The 17115-nt window shown below is 51.8% G+C and overlaps 1 protein-coding gene across 1 annotated transcript in view; it reads left to right on the top strand.

Moving 5' to 3' along the window:
- Window positions 1–2690: 2690 nt before the first annotated feature.
- The window catches only part of MROH1 (maestro heat like repeat family member 1), a gene marked incomplete at its 5' end in the record, with an annotated part of 109687 nt that continues 95262 nt past the window's right edge, over window positions 2691–17115 (top strand). Inside the window, 7 exons of the mRNA XM_069956829.1 lie at window positions 2691–2861; window positions 2988–3128; window positions 4093–4185; window positions 7574–7652; window positions 8200–8313; window positions 8479–8552; window positions 8799–8921. Of these exons, the coding sequence (XP_069812930.1) occupies window positions 2691–2861; window positions 2988–3128; window positions 4093–4185; window positions 7574–7652; window positions 8200–8313; window positions 8479–8552; window positions 8799–8921 (795 nt within the window). The remainder of the gene's footprint in view (window positions 2862–2987; window positions 3129–4092; window positions 4186–7573; window positions 7653–8199; window positions 8314–8478; window positions 8553–8798; window positions 8922–17115) is intronic.

Genomic DNA, 17115 nt, shown 5'->3' with positions numbered 1-17115 from the left:
CCAAGCTGGCGGAGGAAGAGTGGAGAGGCCCAATCCAAGCTGGCGGAGGAAGAGTGGAGAGGGCCCAATCCAAGCTGGGCGGAGGAAGAGTGGAGAGGCCCAATCCAAGCTGGCGGAGGAAGAGTGGAGAGGCCCAATCCAAGCTGGCGGAGGAAGAGTGCAGAGGCCCAATCCAAGCTGGCGGAGGAAGAGTGCAGAGGCCCAATCCAAGCTGGCGGAGGAAAGAGTGCAGAGGCCCAATCCAAGCTGGCGGAGGAAGAGTGCAGAGGCCAATCCAAGCTGGCGGAGGAAGAGTGCAGAGGCCCAATCCAAGCTGGCGGAGGAAGAGTGGAGAGGCCCAATCCAAGCTGGCGGAGGAAGAGTGGAGAGGCCCAATCCAAGCTGGCGGAGGAAGAGTGGAGAGGCCCAATCCAAGCTGGCGGAGGAAGAGTGGAGAGGCCCAATCCAAGCTGGCGGAGGAAGAGTGGAGAGGCCCAATCCAAGCTGGCGGAGGAAGAGTGGAGAGGCCCAATCCAAGCTGCCGGAGGAAGAGTGGAGAGGCCCAATCCAAGCTGCCGGAGGAAGAGTGGAGAGGCCACTCTGTATCAGGTCACTCTGTATGTAATGTATAGAATATATCAGGTCACTCTGTATGTAATGTATATAGAATATATCAGGTCACTTTGTATGTAATGTATATAGAATATATCAGGTCACTCTGTATGTAATGTATATAGAATATATCGGGTCACTCTGTATGTAATGTATAGAATATATCAGGTCACTCTGTATGTAATGTATAGAATATATCAGGTCACTCTGTATGTAATGTATAGAATATATCAGGTCACTCTGTATGTAATGTATAGAATATATCAGGTCGCTCTGTATGTAATGTATATAGAATATATCAGGTCCCTCTGTATGTAATGTATATAGAATATATCAGGTCCCTCTGTATGTAATGTATAGAATATATCAGGTCACTCTGTATGTAATGTATAGAATATATCAGGTCACTCTGTATGTAATGTATAGAATATATCAGGTCACTCTGTATGTAATGTCTCTATAGAATATATCAGGTCACTCTGTATGTAATGTATAGAATATATCAGGTCACTCTGTATGTAATGTATAGAATATATCAGGTCCCTCTGTATGTAATGTATATAGAATATATCAGGTCCCTCTGTATGTAATGTATAGAATATATCAGGTCACTCTGTATGTAATGTATAGAATATATCAGGTCACTCTGTATGTAATGTATATAGAATATATCGGGTCACTCTGTATGTAATGTATATAGAATATATCAGGTCACTCTGTATGTAATGTATATAGAATATATCAGGTCCCTCTGTATGTAATGTATAGAATGTATCAGGTCCCTCTGTATGTAATGTATAGAATATATCAGGTCCCTCTGTATGTAATGTATAGAATATATCAGGTCCCTCTGTATGTAATGTCTCTATAGAATATATCAGGTCCCTCTGTATGTAATGTATATAGAATATATCAGGTCACTCTGTATGTAATGTATATAGAATATATCAGGTCACTCTGTATGTAATGTATAGAATATATCAGGTCACTCTGTATGTAATGTATATAGAATATATCAGGTCCCTCTGTATGTAATGTATATAGAATATATCAGGTCACTCTGTATGTAATGTATATAGAATATATCAGGTCACTCTGTATGTAATGTATAGAATATATCAGGTCACTCTGTATGTAATGTGTAGAATATATCAGGTCACTCTGTATGTAATGTATATAGAATATATCAGGTCACTCTGTATGTAATGTATAGAATATATCAGGTCACTCTGTATGTAATGTATATAGAATATATCGGGTCACTCTGTATGTAATGTCTCTATAGAATATATCAGGTCACTCTGTATGTAATGTCTCTATAGAATATATCAGGTCACTCTGTATGTAATGTCTCTATAGAATATATGAAGTTACTTTATGAATTGAATTACTGGGAAAAAAAAATTTTTGTTGATTTTCTAATTTAATGCAAACCACTGTATATACTCCAGCATTCATTGTATATGTCTGTATATATACTCCTAAACAGCTGTCTGTCTATGGATACCTTGCTTAGGTGGTTTCTTTAGTTGGAGACATTCCTTGGCTTGGTTGTTCCTTCCCGGAGGGAAGGTCTGGCTAGTTCACTGATGTCGAGACATGTGATGGTGTCTCTGCAGTGTTCTTTTGCGTATTTGATTTCCCAGGGGGCAATGTTCAAAAATACACTGACGTTGAGACACGTGATGGTGTCTCTGTGGTGTTTTGGTTGATCTGCCTGAGGTCAACCAGCGTCCTTTTGTGTGTGTGTGTGTGTGTGTGTATATATAATAATATATATATATATATATATATATATATATATATATATATATATATATATATATATATATATACACACTTCGGCATTCATTGTATATATGTGTGTATGTGTATATATATACTCCGGCATTCATTTCCCTTCCCCGTCACACCTGCGCTCACCCCGGCTGTAGATAGGTGCGGTACGCCCCAGTTCCCAGTTGTGAAGGTGCTGTAGCCGTTTTTGAGTATAACAAGTCCTGGCACCCCGCTGCCCCCGGTGTTGTAGCCGTCTGTGTCCACTCCCGTGCAGGGGTGACACATTGCATACAGAGCCCCAGATCTCAGCTTCCATGTGACGGCTGTCTCTTCTGTCAGCCCTGCAGCACTTCAGTGAGAGCATTCAAGAGTATCTGGCCAACCTGGACAAGGCCCCGGACCCCACGGTGAGGAAGGACACCTTCTCCGGAGACCTCTTCAACGCCTACGAGGTCCTGTTCAATAGCTGGCTGCAGAATCGTGAGTCCAAGGTGAGAAGGGCCAGCCGGGCCCCTGAGCTTATCACACACTGAGAGAGCTGTGCCCCCCCCCCCCGGTGACTGGACCACAGTCCCCAAAGTCTGCACTGCATACACCAATGACCCCCTCCCCTGCAGGTCAGACTCGCCGTGGTTGAAGCTCTCGGTCCCATGAGTCATTTACTTCCTAATGAGAAGCTGGAAGAACAACTTCCCCGCCTCCTGCCCGGCATCTTATCTCTGTACAAGAAGAATGTGGAGCCGTTTTATGTGACCAAGGTCAGTGTCGGTCTCACTGTACTGGCTGGGGTCTACCTTAACTCTTAGCTCTAGTACCCTGGCTCCTCCCGTCCTATCCTGTGCTGTTTCTTCAGTCAACAGGCCCCTCTCCTCCTCTACCGTGCCTTCCTTGCTCTTCCCTTCCCCTCCTCTCCTGTGCCTTTCTGGCTCTTCCCTTCCCCTCCTCTCCCGAGCCTTCCTTGCTCCTCCCTTCACCTCCTCTCCTGTGCCTTCCTTGCTCCTCCCTTCACCTCCTCTCCTGTGCCTTCCTTGCTCCTCCCTTCCCCTCCTCTCCTGTGCCTTCCTGGCTCCTCTCCTCCCCTCCTATCCTGGGCTTGCCTGGCTCCTCTTTTAGTCCCCTGGCCCCTCCTCTCCTGTGCCTTTGTTGCTCCTCCCTTCCCCTCCTCTCCTGTGCCTTCCTGGTCCTCCCCTCCTCTCCTGGCCTTGCCCACCTCCTTCCTTTTCTATGCTCGCCTTGCCCTTCCCCTTCTCTTCTGTGCTCACCCAGCTCCTCCCCTTTTCTCCTCTCCTGCGCTCGCCCAGCTCCTACCCTCCTTTTCTCTCCTGGCCTTGCCTGGCACCTCCCCTTCTCTCCGGTGCTCATCCGGCTCCTCCCCTTCTCTCCTCTGCTGTGCTGGCCCGGCTCCTCCCTCTCTAATCTGTGCCAAGTCGGCTCGTGCTCGCCTGGCTCCTGGCTCTTCTGTGCTGGCCCTGCTCTTCTCTCCTCCTCTCCTGTGCTCTCTCAGCTCCTCCCCTCCTGTTCTCACCTGGCTCCTCCCCTCCTTTTCTCTCCTGGGCTTGCCCAGCTCCTACCCTTCTCTCCTCTCTTGTGCTCGCCAGGCTCCTCCCTTTTTCTCCTTTTGTCAGGCTGACTCCTCCTTTCCTCTCCTCTCCTGTGCTCTCTCAGCTCCTCCCCTTCTCTGTGTGTTTTCTCTTTGATGTCCCCTGGTCCTCTCCTCTGCAGAGCCTGTGTCAGATCCTGGAGAGTGCAGTCTCCAATGAGAGTCGCACGCTGGAGCCTCAGATAGACTCTGTGCTGTCAGTGTTGCACAATCAGGTGAGTCCTACTGCAGCGCGCCCCCCCCCTTCCTTGCCCCCTCCTTTCCTGTCCTAGGCTGCAGCCTCTCTGTCCTGTCCTAGACTGCAGCCCCCACCCCGGGTCCTTTCCTAGACTGCAGCCCCCACCCCGGGTCCTTTCCTAGACTGCAGCCCCCAACCCGGGACCTGTCCTAGACTGCAGCCCCCACCCCGTGACCTGTCCTAGACTGCAGCCCCCAACCCGGGACCTGTCCTAGACTGCAGCCCCTACCGGGTCCTTTCCTAGACTGCAGCCCCCACCCCGGGACCTGTCCTAGACTGCAGACCCCATCCCATGTCCTGTCCTAGACTGCAGCCCCCACCCCGGGTCCTTTCCTAGACTGCAGCCCCCACCCCGGGTCCTTTCCTAGACTGCAGCCCCCACCCCGGGTCCTTTCCTAGACTGCAGCCCCCACCCCGTGACCTGTCCTAGACTGCAGCCCCCACCCCGGGACCTGTCCTAGACTGCAGCCCCCACCCCGTGACCTGTCCTAGACTGCAGCCCCTACCGGGTCCTTTCCTAGACTGCAGACCCCATCCCATGTCCTGTCCTAGACTGCAGCCCCCACCCCGGGTCCTTTCCTAGACTGCAGCCCCCACCCCGGGTCCTTTCCTAGACTGCAGCCCCCACCCCGGGTCCTTTCCTAGACTGCAGCCCCCACCCCGTGACCTGTCCTAGACTGCAGCCCCCACCGGGTCCTTTCCTAGACTGCAGACCCCACCCCGGGACCTGTCCTAGACTGCAGACCCCATCCCGTGTCCTGTCCTAGACTGCAGCCCCCACCCCGGGTCCTGTCCTAGACTGCAGCCTCTCTGTCCTGTCCTAGACTGCAGACCCCACCCCGGGACCTGTCCTAGACTGCAGCCTCTCTGTCCTGTCCTAGACTGCAGGCCCCCCCCCCCCTGGTCCTGTCCTAGACTGCAGCCCCCACCCCGGGTTCTGTCCTAGACTGCAGCCTCTCTGTCCTGTCCTAGACTGCAGCCCCCACCCCAGGACATGTCCTAGACTGCAGCTTCCACCCCGGGTCCTGTCCTAGACTGCAGCTTCCACCCCGGGTCCTGTCCTAGACTGCAGTCCCCACCCCCTGTCCTGTCCTAAACTGCAGCCCCCAACCCGGGACCTGTCCTAGACTGCAGCCCCTACCGGGTCCTTTCCTAGACTGCAGACCCCACCCCGGGACCTGTCCTAGACTGCAGACCCCATCCCATGTCCTGTCCTAGACTGCAGCCCCCACCCCGGGTCCTTTCCTAGACTGCAGCCCCCACCCCGGGTCCTTTCCTAGACTGCAGCCCCCACCCCGGGTCCTGTCCTAGACTGCAGCCCCCACCCCGGGACCTGTCCTAGACTGCAGCCCCCACCCCGTGACCTGTCCTAGACTGCAGCCCCTACCGGGTCCTTTCCTAGACTGCAGACCCCATCCCATGTCCTGTCCTAGACTGCAGCCCCCACCCCGGGTCCTTTCCTAGACTGCAGCCCCCACCCCGGGTCCTTTCCTAGACTGCAGCCCCCACCCCGGGTCCTTTCCTAGACTGCAGCCCCCACCCCGTGACCTGTCCTAGACTGCAGCCCCCAACCCGGGACCTGTCCTAGACTGCAGCCCCTACCGGGTCCTTTCCTAGACTGCAGACCCCACCCCGGGACCTGTCCTAGACTGCAGACCCCATCCCATGTCCTGTCCTAGACTGCAGCCCCCACCCCGGGTCCTTTCCTAGACTGCAGCCCCCACCCCGGGTCCTTTCCTAGACTGCAGCCCCCACCCCGGGTCCTGTCCTAGACTGCAGCCCCCAACCCGGGACCTGTCCTAGACTGCAGCCCCCACCCCGTGACCTGTCCTAGACTGCAGCCCCTACCGGGTCCTTTCCTAGACTGCAGCCCCCATCCCATGTCCTGTCCTAGACTGCAGCCCCCACCCCGGGTCCTTTCCTAGACTGCAGCCCCCACCCCGGGTCCTTTCCTAGACTGCAGCCCCCACCCCGTGACCTGTCCTAGACTGCAGCCCCCACCGGGTCCTTTCCTAGACTGCAGCCCCTACCGGGTCCTTTCCTAGACTGCAGACCCCATCCCGTGTCCTGTCCTAGACTGCAGCCCCCACCCCGGGTCCTGTCCTAGACTGCAGCCTCTCTGTCCTGTCCTAGACTGCAGACCCCACCCCGGGTCCTGTCCTAGACTGCAGCCTCTCTGTCCTGTCCTAGACTGCAGGCCCCCCCCCCCCCCTGGTCCTGTCCTAGACTGCAGCCCCCACCCCGGGTCCTTTCCTAGACTGCAGCCCCCACCCCGTGACCTGTCCTAGACTGCAGCCCCCACCCCGGGACCTGTCCTAGACTGCAGCCCCCACCCCGTGACCTGTCCTAGACTGCAGCCCCTACCGGGTCCTTTCCTAGACTGCAGACCCCATCCCATGTCCTGTCCTAGACTGCAGCCCCCACCCCGGGTCCTTTCCTAGACTGCAGCCCCCACCCCGGGTCCTTTCCTAGACTGCAGCCCCCACCCCGGGTCCTTTCCTAGACTGCAGCCCCCACCCCGGGTCCTTTCCTAGACTGCAGCCCCCACCCCGTGACCTGTCCTAGACTGCAGCCCCCACCGGGTCCTTTCCTAGACTGCAGACCCCACCCCGGGTCCTTTCCTAGACTGCAGCCCCCACCCCGGGTCCTTTCCTAGACTGCAGCCCCCACCCCGTGACCTGTCCTAGACTGCAGCCCCCACCGGGTCCTTTCCTAGACTGCAGACCCCACCCCGGGACCTGTCCTAGACTGCAGACCCCATCCCGTGTCTTGTCCTAGACTGCAGCCCCCACCCCGGGTCCTGTCCTAGACTGCAGCCTCTCTGTCCTGTCCTAGACTGCAGACCCCACCCCGGGTTCTGTCCTAGACTGCAGCCTCTCTGTCCTGTCCTAGACTGCAGCCCCCACCCCAGGACATGTCCTAGACTGCAGCTTCCACCCCGGGTCCTGTCCTAGACTGCAGTCCCCACCCCCTGTCCTGTCCTAAACTGCAGCCTCTCTGTCCTGTCCTAGACTGCAGACCCTCCCCCGGGTCTTGTCCTAGACTTCAGCCCCCACCCCTGGTCCTGTCCTAGACTGCAGCCCCCACCCCGGGTCCTGTCCTAGACTGCAGCTTATTTCCTGCACTCTAGATAGCTGCTGGATCTGTCAGTAACCAGGTGGATGCTTTAGTCCTTGAGTCAGCCCTGGTTGTAGTTCTGCTGTCCCCTCTCCCCGTTTCCGGCGTGGATCCCTCCAGCTTGCCCCACCCCTGGCGCGGATCCCTCCCGGGGGGGGGGGGGGCGTCTGGCATCCCAGATTGTGTCCCACAGCAATACACGGGCTAAGTGTCCTTTGTCACTGGCAGCCATGTTGTTCTCCCTGCAGATCTGCTCCTCCATGGACGCTCCCACACAGATGCTGGTGAGGAATCGGAATGAGGTTCTCCGCTGCTTTACGGTGCTCGGTAAGGGGGGGGAGGTTATTCTGAATACACAGGATGACTCTTGGCTTTGGTCACATGATAAAGTGGCGTCTCATAGAGCAGTGCTCTGCGGCCGTGTGACAGGATCTCTTGGGAGTCATTCAATGTGTTTTTCTGAGCAGATGATGATAAGGAGATACATCTTTAGGGGGTCTCTGCAGCTGGGGTGATGATGATGATGAGGGGATAAATCTTTAGGGGGGGTCTCTGCAGCTGGGGTGGGGGTGATGATGATGATGAGGGGATAAATCTTTAGGGGGTCTCTGCAGCTGGCGTGGGGTGATGATGATGAGGGGATAAATCTTTAGGGGGGGTCTCTGCAGCTGGGGTGGGGGTGATGATGATGATGAGGGGATACATCTTTAGGGGGGTCTCTGCAGCTGGAGTGGGGTGATGATGATGAGGGGATACATCTTTAGGGGGGTCTCTGCAGCTGGAGTGGGGTGATGATGATGAGGGGATACATCTTTAGGGGGGTCTCTGCAGCTGGAGTGGGGGTCATGATTGCCTCTACTCCTCTGTCCTGCAGCCTCCATTTTTCCTGATCACCTGCTGTCTTTCCTGCTCCCCAAACTGGAGACCAGTAACCCTAAAGTGCGTGTGGGGACTCTGATCATCCTGAAGCAAGTCATCAACTCTACCGGTAAGTCGAGCCAGCTGTGATGTTAGGGTCTCCCCTCCTCCCCCCCAGGACCCCATCTGCCCCCCACAGGAATCCTCCGACCCCCACTTGACCCTTCTGACACCCTCGGCCCTCCCCAGGACCCCTCCGACCCCCTTTCACTCACTGATGTTTTTTGCTTCTCAGCTGCTATGATGGAGGTGAAGAAACCGCTGATTCTCGCTGCGGTAAGACACCCCCTCCAGGACACCAGCAACGTGGTGAGTACTGATCAGTGCCCGAGTCTGGAATAATGGCTAGTCCTCAGTGTAGGGTGAGGGGGCCCCCAGTAGCTCCCCCATCATTCATAGAGAGGACACAGGCTGCACTTGTTTCATATGTGTATCACTCTATGGGGGCTCTCCTGTCTGGGTGGTCTTTCTCGGTGGGCCCTATAAGTGGGGGCCTCCTTATAGGGCCCTGTGTCTTGCAGTTCCTCCCTCCTGGACCCTTATTTCTGCCGGCAGGTGAGAAAGGTGATGGTGCAGCTGATCAGTACCATGGCGCACCACGGCTACCTGGAGCAGCCCGGGGGCGAGGTTATGCTGGACTACATCATCCGTCTGTGCTGTCTGTCTCCGGATAACTCGGTAAGATGTGTGTGGTGCGGGGCTGATCCCGTCTGTGCTGTCTCCGGATAACTCTGTAAGATGTGTGGGGTGCGGGGCTGATCCCGTCTGTGCTGTCTGTCTCCGGATAACTCGGTAAGATGTGTGGGGTGCGGGGCTGATCCCGTCTGTGCTGTCTCCGGATAACTCTGTAAGATGTGTGGGGTGCGGGGCTGATCCCGTCTGTGCTGTCTCCGGATACCTCGGTAAGATGTGTGGGGTGCGGGGCTGATCCCGTCTGTGCTGTCTCCGGATAACTCGGTAAAATGTGTGAGGTGCGGGGCTGATCCCGTCTGTGCTGTCTCCCGATTCCTCGGTAAGATGTGTGGGGTGCGGGGCTGATCCCGTCTGTGCTGTCTCCGGATAGTTCTTTAAGATGTGTGGGGTGCGGGGCTGATCCCGTCTGTGCTGTCTCCAGATACCTCGGTAAGATGTGTGGGGTGCGGGGCTGATCCCGTCTGTGCTGTCTCCCGATTCCTCGGTAAGATGTGTGTGGTGCGGGGCTGATCCCGTCTGTGCTGTCTCCGGATACCTCGGTAAGATGTGTGGGGTGCGGGGCTGATCCTGTCTGTGTTGTCTCCAGATACCTCGGTAAGATGTGTGGGGTGCGGGGCTGATCCCGTCTGTGCTGTCTCTGGATAGTTCTGTAAGATGTGTGGGGTGCGGGGCTGATCCCGTCAGTGCTGTCTCCGGATAGTTCTGTAAGATGTGTGGGGTGCGGGGCTGATCCCGTCTGTGCTGTCTCCGAATACCTCGGTAAGATGTGTGGGGTGCGGGGCTGATCCAGTCTGTGCTGTCTGTCTCCGGATAGTTCTGTAAGATGTGTGGGGTGCGGGGCTGATCCCGTCTGTGCTGTCTCCCGATTCCTCGGTAAGATGTGTGTGGTGCGGGGCTGATCCCGTCTGTGCTGTCTGTCTCCGGATAGTTCTGTAAGATGTGTGGGGTGCGGGGCTGATCCCGTCTGTGCTGTCTCCCGATTCCTCGGTAAGATGTGTGTGGTGCGGGGCTGATCCCGTCTGTGCTGTCTCCAGATACCTCGGTAAGATGTGTGGGGTGCGGGGCTGATCCCGTCTGTGCTGTCTCTGGATAGTTCTGTAAGATGTGTGTGGTGCGGGGCTGATCCTGTCTGTGCTGTCTCCGGATAGTTCTGTAAGATGTGTGGGGTGCGGGGCTGATCCCGTCTGTGCTGTCTCCGGATAACTCGGTAAGATGTGTGGGGTGCGGGGCTGATCCCGTCTGTGCTGTCTCCGGATACCTCGGTAAGATGTGTGGGGTGCGGGGCTGATCCCGTCTGTGCTGTCTCCAGATACCTCGGTAAGATGTGTGGGGTGCGGGGCTGATCCCGTCTGTGCTGTCTCCGGATAACTCGGTAAGATGTGTGGGGTGCGGGGCTGATCCCGTCTGTGCTGTCTCCGGATACCTCGGTAAGATGTGTGGGGTGCGGGGCTGATCCCGTCTGTGCTGTCTCTGGATAGTTCTGTAAGATGTGTGGGGTGCGAGGCTGATCCCGCCTGTGCTGTCTCCGGATACCTCGGTAAGATGTGTGGGGTGCGGGGCTGATCCCGTCTGTGCTGTCTCCAGATACTTCGGTAAGATGTGTGTGGTGCGGGGCTGATCCCGTCTGTGCTGTCTCCGATTCCTCGGTAAGATGTGTGTGGTGCGGGGCTGATCCCGTCTGTGCTGTCTCCGGATACCTCGGTAAGATGTGTGGGGTGCGGGGCTGATCCCGTCTGTGCTGTCTCCGATTCCTCGGTAAGATGTGTGTGGTGCGGGGCTGATCCCGTCTGTGCTGTCTCCAGATACCCCTTGATAAGGTTACCTTTTAATGTGTCGTCACATGAAATACATAAACTTTCAATACAGGCGGGGTTCCAAGTCACAAGACTTATACATGTCACACTCTGATGGGTCAGTCCATAAATGGTCAGCAGTTTCCTGTCCTGCGCAGTCAGGCTGGGACAACATGTTTTTTGTTATGTATTGTTTATATAAGCCTGTCTCTTTCTTGTATCTGTGATGTGGGAGGATCTGTGCTCATTGGTGTGCTGCCAGCATTCCTCTGCTTCTTCCAGACCATCTTTCTGTCACGCTGTGATCACGTACTTATTGAGAGAGCTGTATATATAGGTGTATACCCACAGCTACGGTGTAAGCAGCTAGAATCACATCACCTAGCCTTATCAGTCCCCCTTTTGACATCCGTGGAGCATGGACTTGGATCATCACTGGTGGTTGGTTAGTAGCCGGAGGTTGCAAGGGTTCCACCCTCAGCCACGGGTTGATCGAAGGGAACACGTTTTCTCTCACGGGTGACCTCATCCTCCGAGTACAGAATCCAACCTCCAGAAATGTCCAGGCAGCGCAGATTCAAGAGAACCGATAAGAGAAAGAAAACAGTCACATTAGTCACCTATATGATGGTAGATCTTCTCCTTGTTCATCAAGGTTTTATACGAGAGAGAATACACATAAACACTTTTACTGGCAAACAGATCAGTATTATGCATAAGACCACCTGGAAGAGACCCTGAAGGACTCCTATTAGTTTATGGGCATCACCATAGGAGAGACAAAAATAGTACCATACGTTTTATTGAGAGTTATAGATGGCGGAACAAACTTACAGCAGATGTGGTAGGTGGATCTGCACTAACCGAAAGAAGATACTGATAGGGCAGACCAGATGGAAGAAGATACTGGTAGGGCAGACTAGATGGAAGAAGATACTGATAGGGCAGACCAGATGGAAGAAGATACTGGTAGGGCAGACTAGATGGAAGAAGATACTGGTAGGGCAGACTAGATGGAAGAAGATACTGGTAGGGCAGACTAGATGGAAGAAGATACTGATAGGGCAGACTAGACTAGATGGTAAAAGATACTGATAGGGCAGACTAGATTGAAGAAGATACTGATAGGGCAGACTAGATGGAAGAAGATACTGGTAGGGCAGACTAGATGGAAGAAGATACTGATAGGGCAGACTAGATTGAAGAAGATACTGGTAGGGCAGACCAGATGGAAGAAGATACTGGTAGGGCAGACTAGATGGAAGAAGATACTGGTAGGGCAGACTAGATGGAAGAAGATACTGGTAGGGCAGACTAGATGGAAGAAGATACTGGTAGGGCAGACTAGATGGAAGAAGATACTGGTAGGGCAGACTAGATGGAAGAAGATACTGGTAGGGCAGACTAGATGGAAGAAGATACTGGTAGGGCAGACTAGATGGAAGAAGATACTGGTAGGGCAGACTAGATGGAAGAAGATACTGGTAGGGCAGACTAGATGGAAGAAGATACTGGTAGGGCAGACTAGATGGAAGAAGATACTGGTAGGGCAGACCAGATGGAAGAAGCTCCTGGTAGGGCAGACTAGATGGAAGAAGATACTGATAGGGCAGACCAGATGGAAGAAGCTCCTGGTAGGGCAGACTAGATGGAAGAAGATACTGATAGGGCAGACTAGATGGAAGATGCTCCTGGTAGGGCAGACTAGATGGAAGAAGATACTGATAGGGCAGACTAGATGGAAGATGCTCCTGGTAGGGCAGACTAGATGGAAGAAGATACTGATAGGGCAGACTAGATGGACGAGGATACTGATAGGGCAGACTAGATGGACGAGGATACTGATAGGGCAGACTAGATGGACGAGGATACTGATAGGGCAGACTAGATGGAAGAAGATACTGATAGGGCAGACCAGATTGAAGAATCTCCTGGTAGGGCAGACTAGATGGACTGGGGGGGTCGTTTTCTGCGTTTCTTCTAAAGCAAAACATGTAAGTCTGTACAATTAGTTACAACAAAACAAATAAAAGCCATTAGCAATACCCAAATCATTATACAGTATATAGTATACACTAGAAAATGTACCCGGCGCTGCCCGGGTATAAAGTGTCAGTGTGTTAGATTTGTTCTAAGGTGCCCAGGAGGCCAAGCTAAAGGTATTGTTTCATCTGAGTTAATCAGTGAAATTAGTGTATACCTGTAGTGCATAGTTGGGGGGGTTCTGTATACCCACAATGTATAGTTTTAAGGGATCTCGCATATCTGTAGTTCTTAGTTGGGTGGGGGGGGGCTGTATACCTATAGTGTATAGTTGGGGGGGGGGGTCCTGTATACCTGTAGTATGTAGTTGGGGGGGCTGTATACCTGTAGTGCATAGTTTTGGGGTCCTGTATACCTGCAGGGTCATAGTTACCATTAGGCACCCATGGTCTGGTGCGTAGGGTAGCACCTTGCAGAGGGGCAGTACCCTCCCATTCAGACTTGCCAGAAAATCTGGTGTCTTTTCGAGGGGGGTATGGCAGTATTGGTCAGGTCTGGTATAGCCGTGTTATCCAGTCACAGTATGGCGATATTGGTCAGGTCTGGTATGGCAGTGTTATTCAGTCAGTGTGTCGGTATTGGTCAGGTCTGGTATGGCGGTGTTATCCAGTCACAGTATGGCGGTATTGGTCAGGTCTGGTGTGGCGGTGTTCTCCAGTCACAGTGTGGCGGTATTGGTCCGGTCTGGTATAGTGGTGTTATTCAGTCACAGTATGGTGGTATTGGTCAGGTCTGGTATGGCATTGTTATCCAGTCATAGTATGGCGGTATTGGTCAGGTCTGGTATGGCAGTGTTATCCAGCACAGTATGGCGGTATTGGTCAGGTGTGTTATGACAGTGTTACCCAGTCACAGTATGGTAGTATTGGTCAGGTCTGGTATAGCGGTGTTATCCAGTCACAGTATGGCGGTATTGGTCAGGTCTGGTGTGGCGGTGTTACCCAGTCACAGTGTGGCGTTATTGGTCAGGTCTGGTATAGTGGTGTTATCCAGTCACAGTATGGCGGTATTGGTCAGGTCTGGTATAGTGGTGTTATCCAGTCACAGTATGGTGGTATTGGTCAGGTCTGGTATGACAGAGTTATCCAGTCACAGTATGGCGGTATTGGTCAGGTCTGGTATGGCGATGTTACCCAGTCACAGTTTGTCATACCAGACCTAACCAATACCGCCAAACTGTGACTGGATAACACTGTCATACCAGACCTGACCAATACCGCCAAACTGTGACTGGATAACACTGCCATACCAGACCTGACCAATACCACCATACTGTGCTGGATAACACCGCCATACCAGACCTGACTAATACCGCCATACTGTGACTGGATAACACCGCCATACCAGACCTGACCAATACCGCCATACTGTGCTGGATAACACTGCCACACCAGACCTGACCAATACCGCCATACTGTGCTGGATTACACTGTCATACCAGACCTAACCAATACCGCCAGTGTTATCCAGCACAGTATGGCGGTATTGGTCAGGTCTGGTGTGGCAGTGTTATCCAGCACAGTATGGCGGTATTGGTCCGGTCTGGTATGGCAGTGTTATCCAGTCACAGTATGGCGGTATTGGTCAGGTCTGGAATGGCGGTGTTATCCAGCACAGTATGGCGGTATTGGTCAGGTCTGGTATGACAGTGTTATTCAGTCACAGTATGGCGGTATTGGTCAGGTCTGGTGTGGCAGTGTTACCCAGTCACAGTTTGGTATACCTGTAGTGCCCTGTATATACATGTACTGTATATATATGTACTGTATAGATGGAGTAGGGGGTCCTGTGTATATATATGTACTGTATAGATGGAGTAGGGGGTCCTGTATACATGTACTGTATAGATGGAGTAGGGGGTCCTGTATACATGTAGTGCCCTGTATATACCTGGACTGTATAGATGGAGTAGGGGGTCCTGTATACATGTACTGTATAGATGGAGTAGGGGGTCCTGTATACATGTACTGTATAGATGGAGTAGGGGGTCCTGTATATACATGTACTGTATAGATGGAGTAGGGGGTCCTGTATACATGTACTGTATAGATGGAGTAGGGGGTCCTGTATATACATGTACTGTATAGATGGAGTAGGTGGTCCTGTATACATGTACTGTATAGATGGAGTAGGAGGTCCTGTATACCTGTACTGTATAGATGGAGTAGGGGGCCCTGTATATACCTGTACTGTATAGATGGAGTAGGGGGTCCTGTATACCTGTATAGATGGAGTAGGGGGTCCTGTATACATGTACTGTATAGATGGAGTAGGGGGTCCTGTATACCTGTACTGTATAGATGGAGTAGGGGGTCCTGTATATACATGTACTGTATAGATGGAGTAGGGGGTCCTGTATACATGTACTGTATAGATGGAATAGGGGGTCCTGTATACATGTACTGTATAGATGGAGTAGGGGGTCCTGTATACATGTACTGTATAGATGGAGTAGGGGGTCCTGTATATAGATGTAGTGTATAGATGGAGTAGGGGGTCCTGTATATACATGTACTGTATAGATTACATTTGTATACCCTTGGAAATCATCTTCCAATCAGATGTACAATTATAGAGTCTAATTATGACAATAATAATCCTCATCAGCTGCCGCTGGTTCTGATACAAATACAATTCTTAGTTGCCCTTACATAGTGGCAGCATATCCATCCCATCACCTGACAGGTACCAATGTAACCAAACCTTATTGTCTCATCACTCCTCTCCCTAATCCTGACTACAGATGTAGCCAAGCTGCTCTAGGTCCCTTTACTGTAGGACACCCTCCGTCTCGTACCTAGTCTCCTGTCACTCCTACGTCTCCCTGTGACACTGAGTGATCAGACAATAAGCTATCCACTGTATATAACAGACGTGACGCTATCACAAGGACTCTACCACTGCGGCATCATGTGGGGATTGGAAAGTCACAACAACTAACGTTAAAAAGTTTCTGAAAAGAAAAGTTTAGATGTGAACAAATCTTATCTCATGGCAAAAGCAAAAATAAAAAGATGATTGACACATAAACCAAAAACAGCACAACAGATAAATGCAATAACATCTCCACAATGTGACCTACTAGGTAACCACGAGATTATAATATATAACCAATTAGTGAATTCACACTCGTCACTACCGGATTCTCAGAATTTCCACTTTTTTTTTTTAGTCTTTTCACTTCATTTTGTACCTAGAAAACGTCTTTATGATTAGATCCCACAGGACTAATGACTGGTCACATGGTCCCATCTCTTCCTGTACATAATCATACAGTATAATACATAGACCAATAATATGGAGTATCTGGGCGCTTATTACCGATATAATATATGTATCCTACTGAATTGTCTCGTGTCACTGAGATAATAATAATAATAATAATTTTTATTTATATAGCGCCGACAGATTCCACAGCACTTTACAATTCTGGGGGCACATACATAGACAAAAAATCGACATTACAGAGATACATATAATTATCCATACATGAGGAGTGAGGTCCCTGCTCGCATGCATCAGCTTACATACTATCAGGAGGGGGTGCGAGACAGAATGGCAGAGGGGCAAAGTGCATCGTTGTTCTTATGGTCCGGCCATCATTGTAAATAAGGCAGTGCGGGTAAGGGGGGGTGAACCTGTCACCAGCCAATGCCTGCTACAGGTCTAAGGGCTTAAATGCTTGGTGTGTGTGTGTGTGTATGTGTCTGTGTGTGTGTGCGTGGTGGAGGTGTCTGTGTGTGTGTGTGCGTGTATGTATGTGTCTGTGTGTGTGCGTGCGTGGTGGAGGTGTCTGTGTGTGTGTGTGTGTGTGTGTGTGTGTGATCATCACATATTACACATAAAATAACCACCATAGAAATAACAGCAAAGTATATACCATACGTCATCGAAGGTTTCACACTTTTTATGAAAATAATTGATCACATGATCCTTTCTGTATTGGTAAGTAACATTATTGTGGATCCTTAGACCTGTCTTTGACTGACAGGCCTCTTTACAGCCGCTCGGACGCTTGGCCTCAGTTATATATAGGCCACTAGTATCACCTCAGACATTGGCTTTGTTCTCTCCCATAGCTTTGGCTGACCTGTAAAGAAGACACCAGTACAGACAAGGACATATCTATATATACCACCTGTAAGGACACACCTATATACAGGTATGTCCTTACAGGGGTCTATACAGGTGTGTCCTTACAGGTGGTATATATAGGTGTGTCCTTACAGGTGGTATATACAGGTATGTCCTTACAGGGGTCTATATACCACCTGTAAGGACACACCTATATATACCACCTGTAAGGACACACCTATATAGGCCACCTGTAAGGACATACCTGT

This window comes from Dendropsophus ebraccatus, chromosome 2, assembly GCF_027789765.1.
Source record: "Dendropsophus ebraccatus isolate aDenEbr1 chromosome 2, aDenEbr1.pat, whole genome shotgun sequence".
Classification (NCBI taxonomy): domain Eukaryota; kingdom Metazoa; phylum Chordata; class Amphibia; order Anura; family Hylidae; genus Dendropsophus; species Dendropsophus ebraccatus.
The sequence above is the reverse complement of the archived record's forward strand: the minus strand, read 5'-3'. Positions and strand labels throughout refer to the sequence as shown.